Genomic DNA, 20,630 nt, shown 5'->3' with positions numbered 1-20,630 from the left:
TAGTCTTTAAACATTTATGGGAAAAAAATTGATAATAAACTGCCAAATGTGAAGCATTTCTGTTTGTAGCTAATACTAAAAATAAGCAATTTCTTTATAATTATGCTTTTATTTCCTGTTTAAGAAATGTTTTCTTCAACAAATGACACTTGTTTTAAAATTTTCTTTGTAATACTATGGCCAGTTGATTTCCAAGTTTTATGAGTTCATAATTTATTGCCAAAAGAGAAAAGCAGTATAAAAATAAACTTTTAGGTCTCTAGTAGAGATAAAAATAAAGGAGCAATAACTGAAAAATTAATAATATATAACCTCAATTTATCAGTTATATCCACAAATGTAGACACATCTATTTTCAATAAAGAAACTGTTTGGGGGAAGTTGATAATCAAATATTTTTAAATAAAAATTAAAAGAAAGCACATGTATTTTAGAATATTTTCATTATAACACTATTAGAATGAGTTACAAACATTTCTATAGAATCTTTTGTATAGTTTTGATTTCCAGCATATTGAAAAAAAAAAAGTTAAGCCAGGCATGGTGGTGCACGCCTTTAATCCCAGCACTTGGGAGGCAAAGGCAGGTGAATCTCTGTGAGTTAAGGCCAGCCTGGTCTACATAGTTCCAGATCAGCTGGGGCTACAGGGAGATCTGTCTCAAAAAGACCAAAAACTAATAATAATAAAAATAAATAAATAATAAATAAATAAATTACAACTTACTGTTCAGTTAGAGTCATTGCTTGTGACATTTGCTGCACTGTTGCATCATTGCCCTTCCATGGTATCCTGCTGGCCTTTGCTATCCCTCCTGCTCATTTCTCCTTAATTCCTTAATATGGAACTTTATAGATCTTGGGACAGATCTGGTCCATATCTAATATTTTCCTTGTTCGTATAATAATGAGTAGAGTTTTATATGTAACACAGACTACATAGTGCAAGTGCTTGTACAATTGCTTGTGATATTAGTGACAAATGAAATGAACTCAGTAATCACTTGACCATTTTTTTTAAGTTAATAAAATTAAAAAAAAAAAAACAGTATACCATAATCAGTGTGTCACAAATACTGTGAATGTGTGTAGTTACATATATTGTTTCATGATACTTTGGTTTTAGGGGTGGGGGGTGAATGCATTGTAAAATGTATTTTTGACTGGATCATGGACAGAAATTTGGAAAACATTATTTTAAGTGATACTTTTAGTAGTTATTGACCATTTGCTTATCACTTTTACAAATTCAAGGTCAAAAGTACATGTTTTACTAAACCGAACTGTTCAAATGAAAGTCCTCTTCCTGGTTCTTAAGGCATGGGGGTGGCAGGCACAGCCTCTGTGTGTGTGTGTGTCTGTGTGTGTGTCTGTGTCTCTCTGTGGTTCTGTGTTAGGCTAAGATAAGGAAATATCTCAAGAAAATGGGTTCTTATTTCTATATTAAAGTGCAAATACTATGATATGATTCATAAGGAAAGTGGGCAGCTATCTTCTAAGAGAATAGATCATTTGCTTCAAATAAATACATTAATAAAATAGAGATAATATTAGTCATTAAACTTCACAGTCTTCAAAGCTTATAGTTTTGCCCACAAGCAAAAAAAATATCAATTATTTAATAAAGAAGTGAGTCATTTCCCTCAAAGTTCTAGTAATAAGTTTAGCACCTCAGTTGTAGTATTGAGCATAAAAACACTTTATAGAAAAAAATTAAACAAAATATTTTCTTAATAGTATCTATTCTAAAATATTGCTGAAAATAAAGGAAACTTTGACCTGTAACTATTAAATCCCTTTTGTAAAACCTGATCTGTTTCCCCCGGCTGGTCTTTGAACTGATAAAAAATATGCTTAGAAGAAGCTTGGAGAGATGGCTCAGTGGTTAAGAGCACTGGCTGCTCTTGCAGAGAACCCAAGTTCAGTTCTCAGCACCTACATGATGGCTAACAACCAGTTCTAGAGGATCCAATGCCCTCTTCTGGCCTTCATTGTACACATGAGTGCATATGAGTGCACATCCAGGCAGAACTCTCATACACATAAAATAAAAATGCAGGCATTGCAATACATGGGTGCACTTACCTACATGCAGGCAATACACACATACACATAAAATTTAAAAAATAATAAAAAAGATTATAGCTACATTTTCATATATTTGGCTTGTTTAAATATGTGGCACTTAACAAAATCTTTTTTTTTTTGTCTTTTTGAGATAGGGCCTCCCTATAGCCCCAGCTGGCCTGGAACTAGCTTTGTAGACCACGCTGGTCTTGAATTCACAAAGAGCTGCTTGCCTCTGCCTCCTACGTGCTAGGATTAAAGGCCACATGGCAGGATTAAAAATTGTAAATCTGAATGAACTGAAAAAGTGAAGCCTATTTTGATATCAGCTACTTTGATGGTGTTTTTTTTTTTTTGACTTGTTAAAGGCTAGAAATCAAATTTTCCTCCCATATTTGCCTTGTGAGACTACATACCTAACATACATGCCTCACTCTAAGAAAATAATACCTCATTCCTATTGCACTAGGAACACAGAAGTGGTGAATTTTATCTTATTTTTGTGTTTTTAAAGAAACAATATCTGTGTCACTTTTTCCTAAGAGTTAAGCCATTGGTTCTCAAGTTCAGAAAGTATCAAAAAGTATCAGGAAATCCACACTCTATTACCTTTATTAAAAGTGAGGAGTCCTAGGCTTCATCCTCTAGAGACCTTACATCAGTGAGTAAGTGGGTACCAACAGTCTGCATGGTGGTTATATACAAGAATTGTAGGAACTAGGCTACTTGAATTTGAATATCAGGTCTACCACTTACTAGCTCTGTAATCGTAGGTAAGTTACTTAATCTTTCGGGTGGGTTCAATTCTTCATCTACACAGAGGAGTAATACTAATACTTAAGTTATTTGAGTTGTTGTATGGATTAAATTTCCTAGCTTACTGTTCTAGACTTGAGATGAAAAAATACTGCATTTTAAGTAGGAAAATTCATTAGGGTTTGGTTTAAGGGCATCTATTACTGACCTTAGTACTTTTCTAGCTACAGAAGACATTGAAATAAATCATGAATTTGGTCTTAGGAAAATGACACGTGATTAAACCTATAAGAATTTTGAAACGGAAAAACCAAATAGTCTGACCGCAGAATGAACACTTAGACTGCCTTACTCTAGTGTCCTTATTGGTTATATACAGTGGCATATAGGAGAAATTTTTTCTTTAGTAATATAAGAAAGACTGTTAGACTAAAAAGTAATTGTCAGCTTTATTAATAAAGTGGTTTTTGTCTTAAAGCCTTTTGTTCAGTTTTTAAGAGAAAAATCTAATAGTATGTGATTAGTTCTTTTTGCAGTTTATTATGACAGAAAGTCATAAAAAGTACTTCTAAAACTTGGTTTGTCAAGTCCCAGTAAATCAAGTTTTCAAAAATAATTAGAGGCTGTGGAGATGGCTTAGTGATAAGAGAGTTTGCTACTCTCCCAGAGGATCCGAGTTTGGTTCCTAGCAACTATGTTGGGGGACTCACAACCACCTGTAACTCCAGCTCCAAGGGATCTGATACAGCCCTTCTGACCTCCATAGGCACCTGAATTCACTTACAGACGCATACACATAAATAAAAATAATCTTAAAAAATTAACTCTGGCTTTTGTTACCAGCACTCTGCTTTTCATTGGTGGCTCCACTCCAACTCATCCCCAATTTATTTTTAATATGTACTTGCATCTATTCCATAGGTGTGATTCATTCCATAGGCTAATTTGCAGAGGAAATCCACAATCCAGATAATCAGACTTACACAGTAACACTGTTTACAAATGTAAACTCATGGATCTTTAATGTAGCTCTGAAAAAAGGTATTTGTCTAAGTAGCCGATGGAGGAATTGAGAAATAAGAAATTAAGTACTATCTTCATATAACAAATTAAGACCAGTATTAAAATCAGAGTTTTTAATTTCTCTGTGTTAAGGACCTATGGATTAAATCATTATTTTTGAATTGCTTCCTCTTAACATCAATTTTGTTGTTGTTGATAATTTGGTTTCTTAAGACAAGGTCCCACTGTGTACCTGACTGGCCTGGAACTTGCTATGTTAGACTGGCCTCTAACTCACAGATACACCTGCCTTTGCCTCCCAAGTGCTGGAATTAAAGGAGTGTACCACCATGCCTACTCTAAAAATTTTCAGCTTAGTTTTTGTTTATTACAAAGATTATTATGTTTTGAAAAATCTTTGAATTTTAAGGCATTGAAAAAATGTGTTTTTAATTACATACTATTTAAAAATATTAACTTGTTTGTCAAAATTACTTCATTTTCATGTCTGGAGTGATTATTTACCAAAATTTGTTGTTGCTACTGTGGCATTATGGTCATAAGAAATAAATTATTATCCTGTCACCATTGAAGCAGCTATTAATATAATTTTCATTCAAATACAGTATGGATTTTTAATTTACACCATACATTTAGTGTTTTGCTTGCAATTTTTATAAAAATCATAGGATCTTTTTATTAGAGTAGTAGTGAAATGATTGTGTATATTTATTTTTACATGGTTTTATTTTACATGGTTTTCCCTTTTTTATAGTATATTCTGCATTTTTAGTTTTGTGTGGTACCTTATTTGAAAATATCGTTCAAAACTATTGAGTATCTACGAAAATAGCATAATTTGGGTGATTTAAGTAACAGTGTAAGAAATTCTTTATTGTATAATACCTCTGAGATACGTCCATGAAGTTCTTTCATCTGTATACATCTTCAGTTGAAAAGAAGACCTTTTAATAATATCTCTTGAGTTGGATAGATGACTCAGCAGTTAAGAGCACTTACAGAAGACCCCAGGTTCAGTTCCCAGCACCCACATGGCAGCTAACAACAATCTGAAACTCCAGTTCCAGAGGATTCGACGCCCTCTCAGGCCTCCACAGGCACTGCATGACATGGATGTATTTACATACATGCAGTTATAACAATCACATACAATAGAAAAATAAAAAATTTTTAAAATCTCTTAATGAAAATTTTAGATATGAATTATATCCTAAAACTATGATACATATTAAATTGTTGCTAGATTTTTTTGTTTTGTTTAGGACAAAGACCCCTTTGTAGACTATGATATAGTCTCTGGTTTCCTCTACCAGTGTGTGATACTAGGTTACTTTACTTCTGCTGGTTTTAATTAGTTTGTGTATCAATTGAAAATAAACTTTTTTAGCTTATGGTAAGCCTTGAACCAAGTTACATATTTTTAGTTCCTTCCAACTAACTGTAAGATCCATGGTTTTGTGACTCAGCCTTAAACTGAGTCAAGTTAAAGGCTTACTTTTGAGTGTCAGTCTTGGATTCTTCCTGGGGAAGAGGGGCTGCAGTAACCACGGCAGTATGAGGGAAAACCTCTGGTGACTATAATCCAAGCTGCTGGGAAGCTTTTCTTTTGCACTCTGGAGGCCCTATGTCTCAGATGATCTTTTTAAATTTAAGCCAAGAAAAGGTTTTAATAAGATGCATTCCTTTGTTCCAAAATGCATCTGTTCTTCTTACTAAAGTGAATTTTACTTTTTGTATTGATTCTGTTTTTAACAGAATCACCATTTGAGTTTACAGGCCTTTTTTTTTTTCAAGTGGGAATAGAGTTGTGTATGACAAAGAGTTGGCATAAATCAAATTGTGTTTCTACTCCAGATTTCCTAATAGCTCAACATGATTCTACATATTGCATGTTAGGTGTACATTAGATACATTTATAAGAGAATATATATTTGTATATTCAGTTTACAAATCAGGCCTGGTTGTGGTAGCATGTCTGTAATCCCAGTACCTGGGAGGATGAGACTACCATAGGCTACATAGTAAGTTTGGGGCCACCTTGGACTACGTAGTGAGATCCTGTTTCAAAAAAATAAAAAATGTGGAAATCATTATATAGATATTAATCATTATATAGATATTTAGTGTAATTTCTATGACCCTCAAATTCAATAAAATCTATAGTTAGGACTTGGGTAATTTAAAACTTTATCCTAACACTATTCTATCCCCTAAATTTGGAAATTAATTATTGTGAATTTTCATGTTCCTAAGCTCCATAGCACCAGAATGTTTCAGTGTTGCAGTCGCCAAGCTGGTTGATAATTCACAGTCATTTAGTACATGACTATTCAAAAATGTGGTCTATGGATTGTACCTAGAAAGTTCTCAGAAGTGTGGAAGGTCTTATGTGAGACATACTAAATCAAAAAAAGGTCCCCATGCAATTCTTATGCATACTGAAATTTGAGAAAATTTGATTTAGTACAGCTTACTGACTAGGTAAGCCACTTAAAAGTGTTATTTTATAATAGCTCTTAAGATGTAGAAATCATTCATGCTTTGGCCTCAGAGCTGTGTTATATATTCGTTCCATTGATAGAATATAATTATTAGTTGGTACTGTGGCTAATTGATAATTAAAAGATCTTTCAAAAATTTAGGATGTGGGATTGGGGATTTAGCGCAGTGATAAAATGCTTGCCTACCAAGTGCAAGGCCCTGAGGTCAGGCCCCAGCTTGGAGGGCTGTGAGGGGAAGACAAGAAAAAAAGACCAAATAAATATGTAGGATGTATTTGGTTATATTAGGTATATGCCTTCATTGTTCCTGTAAATTTTTATGAACGGCATGTAAAATACACCCTTATTTATTTTATAGTGATGTGGCTAAAATATAAGGAAAAATTTCTCTGAGCTCTTACCCATATTTACCATATGGGTAAATGAAAAATCTATTCAGTGATGTTAACTAGTATACAAGAGAGACAAATCTGACATAGCAGTAGTAATAACAGATTACAGTAAAAAGGAATTTGTTTTCTTTTTTTGTTTGTTTTTGTTTTAAGACAGGCCTCACTGTGTAGCATTAACTAGCCTGAAACTCGGGCACCCACCTACTTCTGCCTCCCCAGCTCTGAGATTAAAGATGTGCACCACCATACTTGGCCTGAGTTTTGTCTGAGTACTCCTAAAAATTTAGAGCTAACATTGTTCTTTGTCTTTATAGATAGAGCAGAAGCTGAAGATGTTATCTAGTTTTGGAGGTACTTACCTAGTTGGCTAGTCCTCTACTTGATCATCAACATTTCTATCATAACCAGATATAACATTGGAATGTTCAATTTCTAATAAATAATTAACTGCACTCTCCCACTACAGTACTGTGTAATGTTTTCTACTCTGAAGTTGTTTTTGTTTTTGTGTTTTGCAAGTATTCTACCACTGGGCTTCATCCCCAGCCCTGAAATTATATAATTTGGATTACTTAAGTATATACTTCCCCTGCTTCTATTAATATATTTAAAGTTTTATAGATATTTCTAATAAGTAATTGTTAATACTAATTACAATATAGTGTCCCTGATGATTTTCAGTCTATTATGTTGAACCATATTGTCATTTTGTAGATCAAAAGTATGTCAGCAAAGTTTTATGGTTTAATCTAATACAAAGTAAATTTAAGGCACTTCTGTCTCCTATTTTTATCACTTAATACCTACAAGGATTTATCTTGTTGTGACCCACTATGTAGCACTGATTGGCCTAAAACTTGATCCATAAGAATTGTAGTAAACATAATGAATGTAGTAAACATAATGATGATTTAGTAACATAAATATATACTATAGTTTAAATTATACAGTATAAACATTGCAACAGTACTTTCTTGGATATGAAACTTTTCATCTCTATAGGTGCAGTTTTATTTCTGAATTTTCATTTTCGCAGTAGATACTCTTAAATTATTTTAGGGAAAAAGTTAAATACATTAAACTCACTGAAGAAACTAAATATAATTTTACAAGTACCAAAATGGAGTTACTATTCTTTTTATTATTTCTGACCGCTTTATAAAATATTAGTTATACCAAGCTACTTCAGTTAATTACCGCTGAATCAGTCATTTTAGCCATTTGGCAGTACTACCAGTATGAAATAAAATGAACCCCACAGTTTAGAAGGAAATAGATAATACATGAGAAGATGGTTTTATAAAACTATTAAGCTCAGTTGTGTAGGGTAGCACACATTTGAAATTCTAACATGTGATGGCTGAGGCAGGAAGATCACAAGTTTGAGGCCAGCCTGGGCTGTATAGTGAGACCCTTTCTCAAAAAACAAGCAACAAAAACTCTTAAGCTCATAACAAGAATGTGTACTTAATTTTGTTTATATCGGAATATATTACACAGAGTTTTAAGACCTCTTTACTACCACTGCCAATAATAGTAACTAAGGTTTATTACATTATGTAGTTTTCAGACCAAAGCAGAGATGATGACAGTTTTCCAGGGCTACATTTATTCAGCTGCCAGGAGACTGATGGGATTGTTTCTTAAAGGTGATTTGGTAGCATGTGCTATCTAGAGTGAGTTTCCAGATCTTTGTCATTCTGGGCTGAAAGTTAATAATGCTAAGAAAGTAACAGGATTATAATGCAAACTTCTCAGTGGGGGTCTGGGTTGAGACCACCAGTGTTGAAATTTTAGCTTATTTCATACCAAGCCTGAAGCTGATATATCATAACAAGTAAATATCTCAAAATATAAACTGTGGTGCTTTCCTTGATTTTATTGCAGAGAAAAATTATTGCGAATTTCAGTGTATGTTAAAACAACTTCTGTTACCACATTTTGGGTGTTTTATATTATGTGTTATCAAGCTGTGTTTTTGTGTTTTATTTTAGCTTATTTGCACTAATCTTGATGAACTCAGGGAATTAATCACAAAAATCGAGAATGAACTCAAAGATCTGGAAAACAGTAGAAAAAAATCGGTAGGTGTTAATCCAAAAGTTCTGTCTATTATTGTTAGCATTAAAATTTATTCCTGCTTTTTTTCTAAAGCCTTTAAAAATCTTGTTCTTCTAGAGTACATGAAAATTTGCAATGAAAAATAGAAACATTGTTTCCTTAATTTCTCCCTTGTGGTCTAATTTTTATTTTTAATACTGCTCTTGAAAGCCTACAGTATGAGATCATTATACTCTCATCTTGGTAAAGTGTACCATGTTGTTCTTTATTAGATGGATAACACCTATTTAACTGACATTTAGTTGGGTTGTCATACTTGAAACACAATTATACACCAGTAAATAAAAGGGGAAGGACTCAAATATTGGAGAAAATTATTTTTAAAAAAACTTTTGTTTTATCATGAAGCCACTTCTTGCTCTACACTTAATACCTGTTGATATAAATATGTATAAAATATAATTAGCAATTCAGCAAATTTGATACCAGTAAATTTTTAGTAGCCATTTTATATGCTGTTAGGAAAGGTGTGTTGCTAGTTCTTTGAAGGGAGCAGACTGAAGTATAAAGCTTCAGTTCTTTGAAGGTATTTAGTACTAAAGTGAAAGAATCTTAAGTGTTTCAGAAGTCTGTTATATGACACCTCTGAGAGTATTGCTGTGATCTAAGAGGTGAAATAATGTTCATAATAATAGTTATCAGTAAGAAAACTTAATGTTCAGCATACCATCAGAGAATGGGGAAAACTGTATATTTCAGAAATACTTCTATTTAAGAATAGTTTAGACCCTTGTATTTTATTAAAATTGACTGCTGTATATTCTATACAAAAAAAAATTCAAGCCAATCATGGTGGCACTCATCTTTAAATCGCAGCACTTGGGAAGCAAAAGGAAGCAGATCTCTCTGAGATCAAGGCCAGCCTCTCTGAGATCAAGTCCAGCCTGGTCTACATAGTGAGTTCCAGACCAGCTGGGGCTATAGGGAGACCCTGTCTCAAAAAAGACCAAAAACTGAAAATAAAAAATAAAAATAGTAAATTCAAAGAGAGTGTTTTCTCTTTAGCCAAAGATGATTTTCCCCCATCTTATTTAATGTTTTATGTTCATAAAGGACTGATTCTTTAGTAGAAAAGAATATCTTTTTTTAAAAAAATCAGGGCATAATTTAGCTTTGCAGAAGGTATTGTTTTTCAGTAGATAATCATATTTCATAACTGAACAGAATAGAATAAATTTGCTAAACCTTTATATACTGTATTTAACAACTTGACTTTAATTTGTTCCCATATAATAAGAATTTTTGTTTCTAATGCATAGTTTCAGCCCAGTTGATTTAAGTACTTGTGGCATGTATTATAGGAGAAAAACTTTTGCAAGCGTTGGGGAGATTTTCTGTAAAGCCACCCACTTGACTTTGTCAGTGAAGTAAGAGCAAATTACCTTCCTTCATAAGATCAAGTAGAAGAACTTAAAGGAAACAAACTATAAGTACTTGTCAGTGTGGTCTTTGAGGGCATGTTTATTAGAAAGTTCTAGATTATATGTAGAGTTTGATGAATAACCTTTTATAGCTCCAAACTTGTCCATGGCCTCCAATATTGGCATTTTGCTTTTAATGTTTTCCATTCTTCAAGAAATAGGAATTCTTGGAGCTGTGCTTTATCAAGGATAATCTTTTTGAAGTTGCCAATATAGGATATGAACTGTTTTCTCTCAACTGAAACTGCCTATATTAACATTAGCAGATCAGTGCAACTAATAAAATGCCACACAGCCTAAAACAAGTAGGCAAAATTTTCATCTTTGTTTTGTTCCCCCCCCCCTTTTTTTTTTTTTACAAAATCTAGTATTTATTGAGTATTTATGTTACTATTTAATACCAGTTTATATTTGTTTGGCATCATTTAAAACTAAAGTGTTCCACTTAACTGAATTTTCTATATAACCAAAACTTAAACATTAGTAAATATAAACATTTACTAAAACTCTTATTTTCATGATTTAATGAAGAACTTTTATGCCTCCTATATTGAGCACAATTTAAGCCTTTCTTAATGACTCAAGGGTAATTTTAAATATTAATAGTATTTATTATAAAAGTCTGTTGACATCAGTTATTAGACTTAAACATTCATCTGTATATTTTGAAGGATTTTGTTTGTACTTTTGCTTTTGGTCTGTCTCCCTTTTTATTGTCAGACTGTCTGTCTACTGTCATCTCTTTAGTGTGATCCTATATTTGCCTTAGCTGATACACTGTGGATTAAGAAAGCAGGCAACCATGCTTACTAGTCTTGAACTAGCAGTCAGGATAGGAAAGGGGGGGGGTTAAATAATAAAATGTTATCAACTAGGTGATAGAGATAGCTGGTTTTAATTATTCTTTGTCTTATGGATTTCCTTTACTGTTGCCACATAAGTAAAGTATTACCATTTATCCCCATAAGAGATTTATTGTCAAAACTAAAATAGTATTTAGAGGGGCTGGAGAGATGGCTCAGCGGTTAATAGCACTGACTGCTCTTGCAGAGGACCCAGGGTCGATTCCCAGCACCCACATGGTGGCTATGAACCGTCCTTAACTCCAGTTCCAGGGGAATCCGAAGCCCTCTTCTGACCTCTGTGGCATTGTATGACTTGGCATTGTACGACTCGGGCGCACTCACATACATGCAGGCAATACACTCATACACATAAAATAAAAATAATAAAACTTTAAAAAATAAAATAGTATTTAGAGACAAAACAGTTCATTATCAACTTTTATAATTGTAATAAAAATGAATAACAAAAAGATGTAAATATTTGCTTATCCATAAATGTCATCACTAAAGTTAAAAATTGCACATGAAAAATAAATTACACATGAGATTAATTTAATACAGATTCATATAAATACCTAGATAGTTTAAGGGCTGCTTCTCTGCAGGACCTTTCTAGTTACCTTTTCCTACCAAACAACACTAAAAAAAAACAGGCATCGATGAGAACAAAGAGGATTAAAAGTTCAGGGTCATCCTAGGATCAGCTACTTAGTGAATTTGAGGACAGCCTGGGAAACACGAGACTTTGTCAGGGGGCAAGAGGTAGGAGGGGAATCCCATTTTCTTACCCAGTCAACAGTCCATTTAGAGACTATTTTGTTTTTTAATTTAACAGGCTTTACATTTATATTGTAGAACAGTTTTATACTTAAAGAGCTGTTTTTAAAAATATCTCAGGCTTTGCTGTTTAACTGTTCATTGCAGTGGAAGATTATAGTCTTTTGCAATCTAGGTTATTTACTTTGAATCTTGTAATGCTATGCTTAATCATCTGCCTCAGATTTGTTTAGACCTCTGTTGGGATAAAGAGAAATATATGGTTTAACCAAACCTTCTGATTTTATTTTTCTCAGCATAATTTAGACCATATGAGGTTTTAGTGACCTAAAGGAAAAATCACAGTTTTATTCTATATTTTTGTGAAAAATTGGCAGTTAAAAGATGTTTGGTGATGGAGAAATGGATCAGTGGTTAAGGGAACATACTGCCATTCCAAAAAACCTGAGTTCAATTCCCAACATCCACATCAGGCAGCTCACAGCTGCTTGTAACTCCAGCTCCAGGAGGTCTCACACTTCTAACATCCTTGGGCACCTGCATTCACATGCACATCCCAGACACGGACATGAAAACACACATATGATTAGAAACCTTTTTTTTTAATGTAGAAGAGAAACCATATCCAGATTATATAATGATAAAGTATTTTCAATACAGATGAACTAAAAATTTTAATATAAGATTTTTTTTCTTTTTTCTTTTTTTTTTTTTTAATTTGCTTTTTGAGACAGGGTCCCCTGTAGCTCCAGATGTCCTGGAACTCACTATGTAGACCAGGCTGGCCTTGAACTCACAGAGATCCACCTGTCTCTGCCTCCCAAGTGCTGGGATTAAAAGCGTGCACCACCATGCCCAGCCAAGACTTTCAAATATGTCTCAACATTTTTTAACATGCCAGGAATTTGAAAAGATTGAGAAATTGTTTTTTCACCATATAATTCTAAAATATATCATTGTTGCTAAATAGTTTGTTTTTAAAACAATAAAAGCATTTTAATAATTTAACATTGAGCAGCATTTAAGGCAGATTTCTATTTCTGAACTGTAAGAAAAGCTAAAAAAAAATATGAGTTCTTGATACTATGATGGGATTTAACTTTTATTTTTCTATTCCACTGAACCACGCACATACACACAGTATAAACCATGCACATATAACGACATATCTCTGCAGTAGTGTGTTTGGCAGATTACCTCTGATAATGGAAATTTGGAAAGCACCTCTATGCCCACCACTAGGGAATGACTGACTAAACCATATATTGATACAATGGTATGTTGTACAGCCAGAAAAATGCAATACTGGTGGGTCATTGTTACTATTTTGGCAATATTTGTGAAATGTTAAGTTTAAGAAGATTTTTTAAAAGGTACAAAATAATGTGTATGTGTGATTACAGCAAATATAAAGCATGTTAAAAAAAATTAACAAACGGGGCTGATGCAAAGGCTGAGCCAGTAAGGGTACTTGTCACCAAGCCTAACAACATGAGTTTGATTCTTGGGGCACACATTGTGGAAGGAGAGAACCAACTCCAACATATTTCGACCTCCACACAAATGCCTGTGGCACATGAGCACCCACCCACATGGCAAACATATAAATGTAATAAAATTTTTTAAAGAATTACAAAGGAATTTTAGATTTATAATTTTATTATGCTCTTAAAGCAATGTCAATTTATAATGAAATAAACATTAGACAAATTAAGTTAAATCAGCAATAGTAACATCTGTGTTTTGATCACAAAATTCTGTATAAGCCAGTGATTATGAACCTAGTGATAATCTTGTCCATCTCACCACCACCAGAAGACTTTAGGCAATGTTCAAAGATACTTTTCTTTGTCATAGAGATGTTTCTTGCCTTTAATGGATAGAGACTGAAAATCATACATTGTAATGATCCTATCATGTATATGATGGTCTCCCAAATATCGTTAGTATTAAGGTTATAAAACCCTGGTACAATTTGCTGAGGACCCTGTTCTTTCATTCCATCTGCTGTTTCCAACACAGCATACAGAGAAAACAAGTTGATGTTTTGAAAATTAAAAGGAAATTAAATAATACCATCCTATAATAAGAGTTTTTTATTGCATCATATACTTCCAGTTCAGACTTTTATTTGATAAAATTAATGCATGTTAGGGTTAATTTTTACCTTTCAAGAACCCATCACATAGTGAAGATTGCATTTTTAAATATTATATTGTTTTTTATTTCATTTTATGTGTATAAGTGTATTGCCTGCAAGTATATAAATGCACCCATGTCATATAATGTCCACAGAGGTCAGAAGAGGTCATTGGATCCCCTGGAACTGGAGTTACAGATGGTTATTAGCTACATGTAGGTGCTGGGAACCAAACCTGGGTTTTCAGCAAGAACAGCTGGTGTTCTTAAATGCTGAGCCATCTCTCCAGCCCCCAAGTTAGTGAAGATTTTTAGCTACCTTTTTTCTTACCTGACTTTGACCTATTATGTATTTCCTTTTTATTCTTTTGATTTTATGATTTCTTTATTGATCCGTTATGATTGCCTTTTGCCTTCCTTCCTTAATGTAGGAGTCATTATTACAAATCACTTGGCGATATATATTCCTTTGATTTTTAGAAATATAATTATCTTTAAAACTGAAGATATAAACTAAATGTAGTGGCACACAATTTTAATCCCATCACTCAGGAGGCAGAGGCAGGTGGATCTCTGAGTTCAAGATTAGTCTGGCTACATAGTGAATTCCAGGCCAGCCAGGGCTACGTAGTGAGTCCCTGCCAACCCCCTACCACCAAATATTACCCTGAAGATGTAGTGAGGAACACCTGTACACCAGGAAAAAATGTGTAATTATGTTATAAGGGGTCACTTATAACATGAGTTTATATGAACTCAAAACATAACTATATGTTAAAAGCCTGACATAAGGCAAAGAAATTATGCATTAGCTTCATCTGTAAAAAAGAAATTTTACTCTATTATAATGAAGAATTATGGAGTTTCTCCCGCTTTTCTCTGTATCCTTTGTGTCTTACAGTAAGGCATCAAATCATCAATATTTTACAGCCATTTATTTCAAAGTGTAAAATCTGTAATATAAGGAATTTTCAAGTACATTAAAATCTGTACTTTATTTAACTTTATTTAATGGCTTTGGTTTTCAATATGATTGCAGTAAACTCCAATTTATTCTGAAACTTGTTTTATTTAAGAGTTTGACAGTTCTGCAGATATATTCTAACTTTCTGATGAAGTAACTAATGCTTAACAAAGCAAAACCATCTCCGCCATGGGGAAGAATAACTTTGGCTTTAAATATTCATTTAAAGCTTCTAAAAGTTAAAATGACCTTTAACTTTTCTGTTGTTACATTTATTGTATGTGTGTGGATATGCAAATGCCACGGCATATCAGTATGTTTGGAAGGAAGATAAAACAACAAATAGGATGGATTATATGAACAATTAAAAATTGACTGACACCATAGGCTGAGAAGATTGGGAAGATGGCTCACTAGGTAAAGTGCTTGCCACACAAGCATGAAGACCTGAGTTTAGGTCCCCAGTGCCCACATAAGAAGTTAAGTGCTACTATACACACACCTGTAATCCTAGCACTGGGAGGCTCAGACCAGAGGATCAAGTGCTTCCAGAGAATTTTGAGTTCAGTTCCCAGCACCCATGACAGGCAGTTGCCTGTAACTCCAATTCTAGGGGATCCAACACCCTCTTCTTGGCCCCCTTGAGCACCTGCACACACATGGCAGACATTCACACAGACACACACATATATATAAATAGAAATATATCCTTCAAAAAACAGATGGTTGAGAAGGGTCGGGGAGATGGCTCAGTAAAGTGTTTGCTACACAAGCATGAGGACCTAAATTTGAATCTCCAACACCAGCATAAAAGCCAGACATGACAACATGACAGAAATGGAGACAGGAGGACTCCTTGCACTTGGTAGCCAGCCAGTCTAACCAAATTATCCAGCTCCAGGTTCAGTGTCAGACCCTGTCTCAAAAAATAAGGTGGAGAGCAATCAAGGAAGGTAACTCATGTTAACTCTGACCTCCACACATGTACAAACATACAAATGCATGGGCACTCCCCCCCAACACACACATATGAACAAATACAACTAAATAACTTTTATGCCCTGATGATACCAAATAAGTAAATAAATACTAAAAATAATGGACACCAGGCCTAGCACCTAGTAGGTCAAGGCAAAAGGATTACAGGTTCAAGACCAGTCTGAGCTATAAAGATCTTGTCTGAAATTAAAAGGTTACTTGGCATGTTCAAAATAATAGAAAAGAGAGTTGAATAACAAGAAATGTAAAGCATATGACTGAAAACAAAGCTTCAAGTCATTGTTAATGAATTATCTGAGATTGTATTACCTTCATTTATCTATTTAAAATCTAGCTTTTGATCATTTTGATATTTAAAGATTCAGTTCTAACAGTTTTTTAAAACTTGAAATATCCAATTTATTTTATTTAATGTGTGTGAATGTTTTTCCTACATATGAGTGCACCACCTGCATTCTTGGTGCCCATGAAGGAGAAGATGGTGGTGGATCCCCTGAAACTGTAGTTAGGGACAGTGAGAACGGAACCCCAGTCCTTTGGAAGAGTAATTAACAGTTGAGTCTTCTCTCCATTCCCCCTAAAATCAGGTTTTAATAGTCCAAAACTGTAACCACCATTTAATATAGGAATATGTAAACCTCAGTAGTGCCCAAGAGTCACTGTCTTAAAATGTAGCCCAATAACTTGTTCATAAATGACCAGAATCATCAAAACTTAAATTATATTCATGTGTTAGAAAAAGAAAATCTGGAAGACAAAATACATATTAGGAACAATTTTAAAACATCTTTTGCATCTAACAAGGAAATTTACATATGTAGTTGAATACGTATTGTGTGCTCGTTGCTGCAATAGAGTATGAGAAAGTAAAAATAAATGAGACATTGATCCTGCTTTTAAGATATTCCTAAGTCAAGGCTGGCATGACTCAGTGGGTAAAGGCATTTGTTGCCACACCTGATAACTGGTGCTTGCTTCCAAGGACCCACGTGGTAGAAGAAGAGGACCAACACCCACAAGTTATCTTCTGACCATACCCCCCACACACATGCACAAATAAATGTTAAAAAAAATTTTTTTAAGATATTACTGGTCACTTTTATAAAAATTTATGTCCTGATGATGCCAAATAAGCAACATTATTCAGTGATTGAGAATAGGCCACCACTGGTCTGAGAGTCTGTTTGCTTTCAAATAGTAGCACTAATAGATTTGATAAAATTCCTCAGCTTTTTTGCAACAACCAGATTGCTGGAAAAGGTACAATTAAGATACTCGACCAGTAGTTAATTTCCAATCTAGACGTTTTTCTTCCTCATAAATTAAACTGGTAGCATATCATCTACTACATGTATATTGTTAGGTTTTCTTCCCTTGAACTACCTCGTGAGGAAAGTGATCTGTTAAGTACTTTGTATTTTAATGCTATTTAAAATTTAAATGGAAATGTTATCTAAACTATTGAATGTATTCAATATGGGATCCTTCCTACTAAATTAATCTTAAGTGAAAACTGGTGAGAGTCTTAAGAAAATAGAACCTCTGATAGTGTTAAAATACTTTTTAACATTTTCCACAATATAATGCAGTATTTCACTATACTAAGAAAACTAGCAATTTTTCAGATTATATGACATGATTAATTTGATGTTTTATCCTCTAAATTGAATATTCAGGAGTATGAGAATATGGTAGTCATTTCTCTAGATAAGTAATTAAGAAGCAAAAAGAATACTAATTAGATGTAGTATTACTTTTCCATTTAATATTGGACTAAAAAGAATGACAAACTGTTCATTAAAATATTTAGTTACTTTTATTTGTGCTTTGTTTTTATTCGTATGCATTTACATTCTTTGCAAGCTACCTTTGGATTAAATTTGCTTTTAAATGCGACATTGAGATCCACTTGACTTTTTGAAAGTTTATTCTCATTTTATTAGAAAATTATAATACAATATTAATAAATTGACAATACTTTTTTTTTTTTTTTCGTCTTTTTGAGACAGGGTCTCCCTGTAGCCCCAGCTGTCCTGGAAGTCACTTATGTAGACCGGGCTGGCCTTGAACTCACAGAGATCCGCCAGCCTCTGCCTCCTGAGTGCTGGGATTAAAGGCGTGCGCCACCACGCCCTGCGACAATACTCTTTCCACCACTGGATTTATGTCCTTGACAAGAATCAAACCCATCATAAAAAGTACTTTGTGATCCATGTTTCTATGCACTAACAACATTTGTAAGCAGAGCATGTTGGAAAGTAACATTCATACTTTCATTATATATGTTATATTTTTTCATTATACTTTTTTTCAAAATATAAAATGGACATAAAATTGTATGCATTTATCTATTGTGCACAACATAATAAAATATGTACTTAATATTTCCACAATAATACCATGTCAATTTTAAAAAGCTTTCTTGTACATTTATATGTGATCTAACTTTCTTTATTATATGATTCCTGATAACCTGTTCTAATTAGATGTTACATTATAAGAAAATCTGTTCAAAATTGTGTGGCTTAAACAAGCAAGTTTAAAATGTAAAGCATCTAAGTTTATTAATATGATAACATATCTACTTAATATAGTATTCTTTTTCTTCCTTAGGTGTCCAATGTCCCCAGCATCAGTAGATTGCCAACTCTGTCTCTTTGTAACACCTAGCCAGCATTAAGCTGGCATTGTCAGGTTACAGCAGCAGAATGGACTGTTCTTTAGTTGTAAGGTAAGTTCCCACTGTGCTTACTTCACATTCATCAAGATACAGCTTTTCATTTTATAATATTATGTAGTTTTGTAAGTTTTTTTTAAAGGTTCTTTCCCCTTACAGTTTCTTAGGTTGTTGATGCATCATACTCAAAAACTTACAAAACTGCATAATATAATAAAGGGCTTACCTTGTGACCATAGATCAACTCCTTTTTGTAGTAATCTCTAGAGGGTCATTAAAAACCTTCATGGTTCGTCTAATGCAAAGGGAGCTGGCAATCTGCAGCTGCTGTGGACATTGGATAAGAAGCAATTGAAAGGTAAGCTACAAATCTAGACTTTGTTGGCTGCTCTTGTTTTCCTGTTGGCATGCTTGAAATTGTTTACATTGAAGTTTGTAATCTGATTAAAAAATACTATATTTCTCATAAAGTAACCTTTTATCAGATGTTCACATTATTAAATTTATGTGATGCACTGGAATTCTATCCCTGAAAATATTTTTAATTAATGTAATTTGTAGAAATCATATCTCTTACATTTCAAAGGTATCTACATATAAATAGTTCCACAGTATAATAAATATATTTATGCTCCTTAAAGAATTGTCTTTGTGCTGAGCTTTATGGCACATGCCTTTAATTCCAGCATTCAGAAGGCCAAGGAAGGCTGATCAGAGATGCCTTTAATTCCAGCATTCAGAAGGCCAAGGAAGGCTGATCAGAGATCAAGGCCAACCTAGTCTACATAGGGTGTTCCAGGCCAGCTGGGCCTACAGGAAGACTCTGTCTCAAAAGACCAAAAAAAAAAATTGGAAGGGAAGTAGATTTTCCTATTTTGAGAACAGAATTCTAGTCTAAAACTAATTTTTGTCTGCAAGTATTTCCTTGTGTGACTTTAGACAGCTTTCTTCAAGAAAATTATGCCCTTTTAAGTTTTATAAATTCATCTAGGAAGAAACATCACAATTCTTGTTTTTTTATATCTGTATATAATAAAGTTGGTCAGTTAGAAGAGCTGTATTTCTGGCTTGTAGTTACTGACCTAAATTAAACTTTAAATATTTGTTTGATTTGAAATAGATTTTTATATTGAACCAAAGGTAAAACAGATTGTTACTAATTCTAATTGCTTTTTAAAAATCCATAGCATAACTTTTTTGCTTTTTGTTTTAGTTCTATATTATATAGTGAGATCACTGCAAAGGAGAAAGCAACAATGTTGGGGTTGGGGATTTGTACACAATGGTAGGACAAAGCACTAGGCCCTGGATTTGGTCTCCAGCAGTGATGGGGGAGGATCAGCAGTATCATTACTTTAATTAAATTTGGGTTGTAAGGACCATGTTTTAACCCAGTGACACATGAAGATGTGAGTTTCCCTTCCTTTCTTTTTTTTTTTTTTTTTTTTTTTTTTTTTTGGTCTTTTTGAGACAGAGTCTCCCTGTAGCCCCGGCTGGTCTGGAACTTACAGGTGTGCGCCACCACACCTGACTGGGAGTTTCCCTTTCTATCTGAGTGGCAGAATGAAACACCTTGCATCAAACACCAATTCAAGCAGTGATTCTTCTTCATCCTTTTAAGTCAACATAAAAATTGTAGATTTATAATCTGGGCATGGTGGCTCACACCTTTAATCCCAGCACTTGGGAGGCCAAGGCAGGTAGCTCTCTTGAGTTCAAGGCCTGGTCCACATAGCGAGTTCCAGGCTAGCTGGGGCTACAGGGAGACACTATCTAAAAATAAGTAAGTAAATAAATAAATAAATAAAAAGTAAATAAATAGAAAAGAGAGAAGAGAGGAGTTAAAGCAGGGTATAGTGTACACCTGTGATATGATAAATCTCTATTGGATAGATCACAGTCAATCACCAGCAAGATGCCATCATTTGGGGTGTTAGGATATTGTTACAT

At 33.7% G+C, this 20,630-nt stretch overlaps 1 protein-coding gene across 5 annotated transcripts in view; it reads left to right on the top strand.

The window, feature by feature from the left end:
* Positions 1–20,630, top strand: part of Kiaa2026 (KIAA2026 ortholog) — a 92,041-nt gene that overhangs the window by 58,023 nt on the left and 13,388 nt on the right. For 4 of the 5 annotated variants that reach the window (XM_008851195.3, XM_008851196.3, XM_008851193.3 and 1 more), the window contains one exon: positions 8,732–8,821. The exons of the other annotated variant lie outside the window; for it this stretch is intronic. In XM_008851195.3, coding sequence (XP_008849417.1) covers positions 8,732–8,821 — 90 coding nt within the window. The remainder of the gene's footprint in view (positions 1–8,731; positions 8,822–20,630) is intronic. 5 annotated transcript variants of the gene reach the window in all.

Source organism: Nannospalax galili, unplaced genomic scaffold (assembly GCF_000622305.1).
Source record: "Nannospalax galili isolate Female #2095 unplaced genomic scaffold, S.galili_v1.0 scaffold86, whole genome shotgun sequence".
In the NCBI taxonomy this organism is placed as follows: domain Eukaryota; kingdom Metazoa; phylum Chordata; class Mammalia; order Rodentia; family Spalacidae; genus Nannospalax; species Nannospalax galili.
The sequence above is the reverse complement of the archived record's forward strand: the minus strand, read 5'-3'. Positions and strand labels throughout refer to the sequence as shown.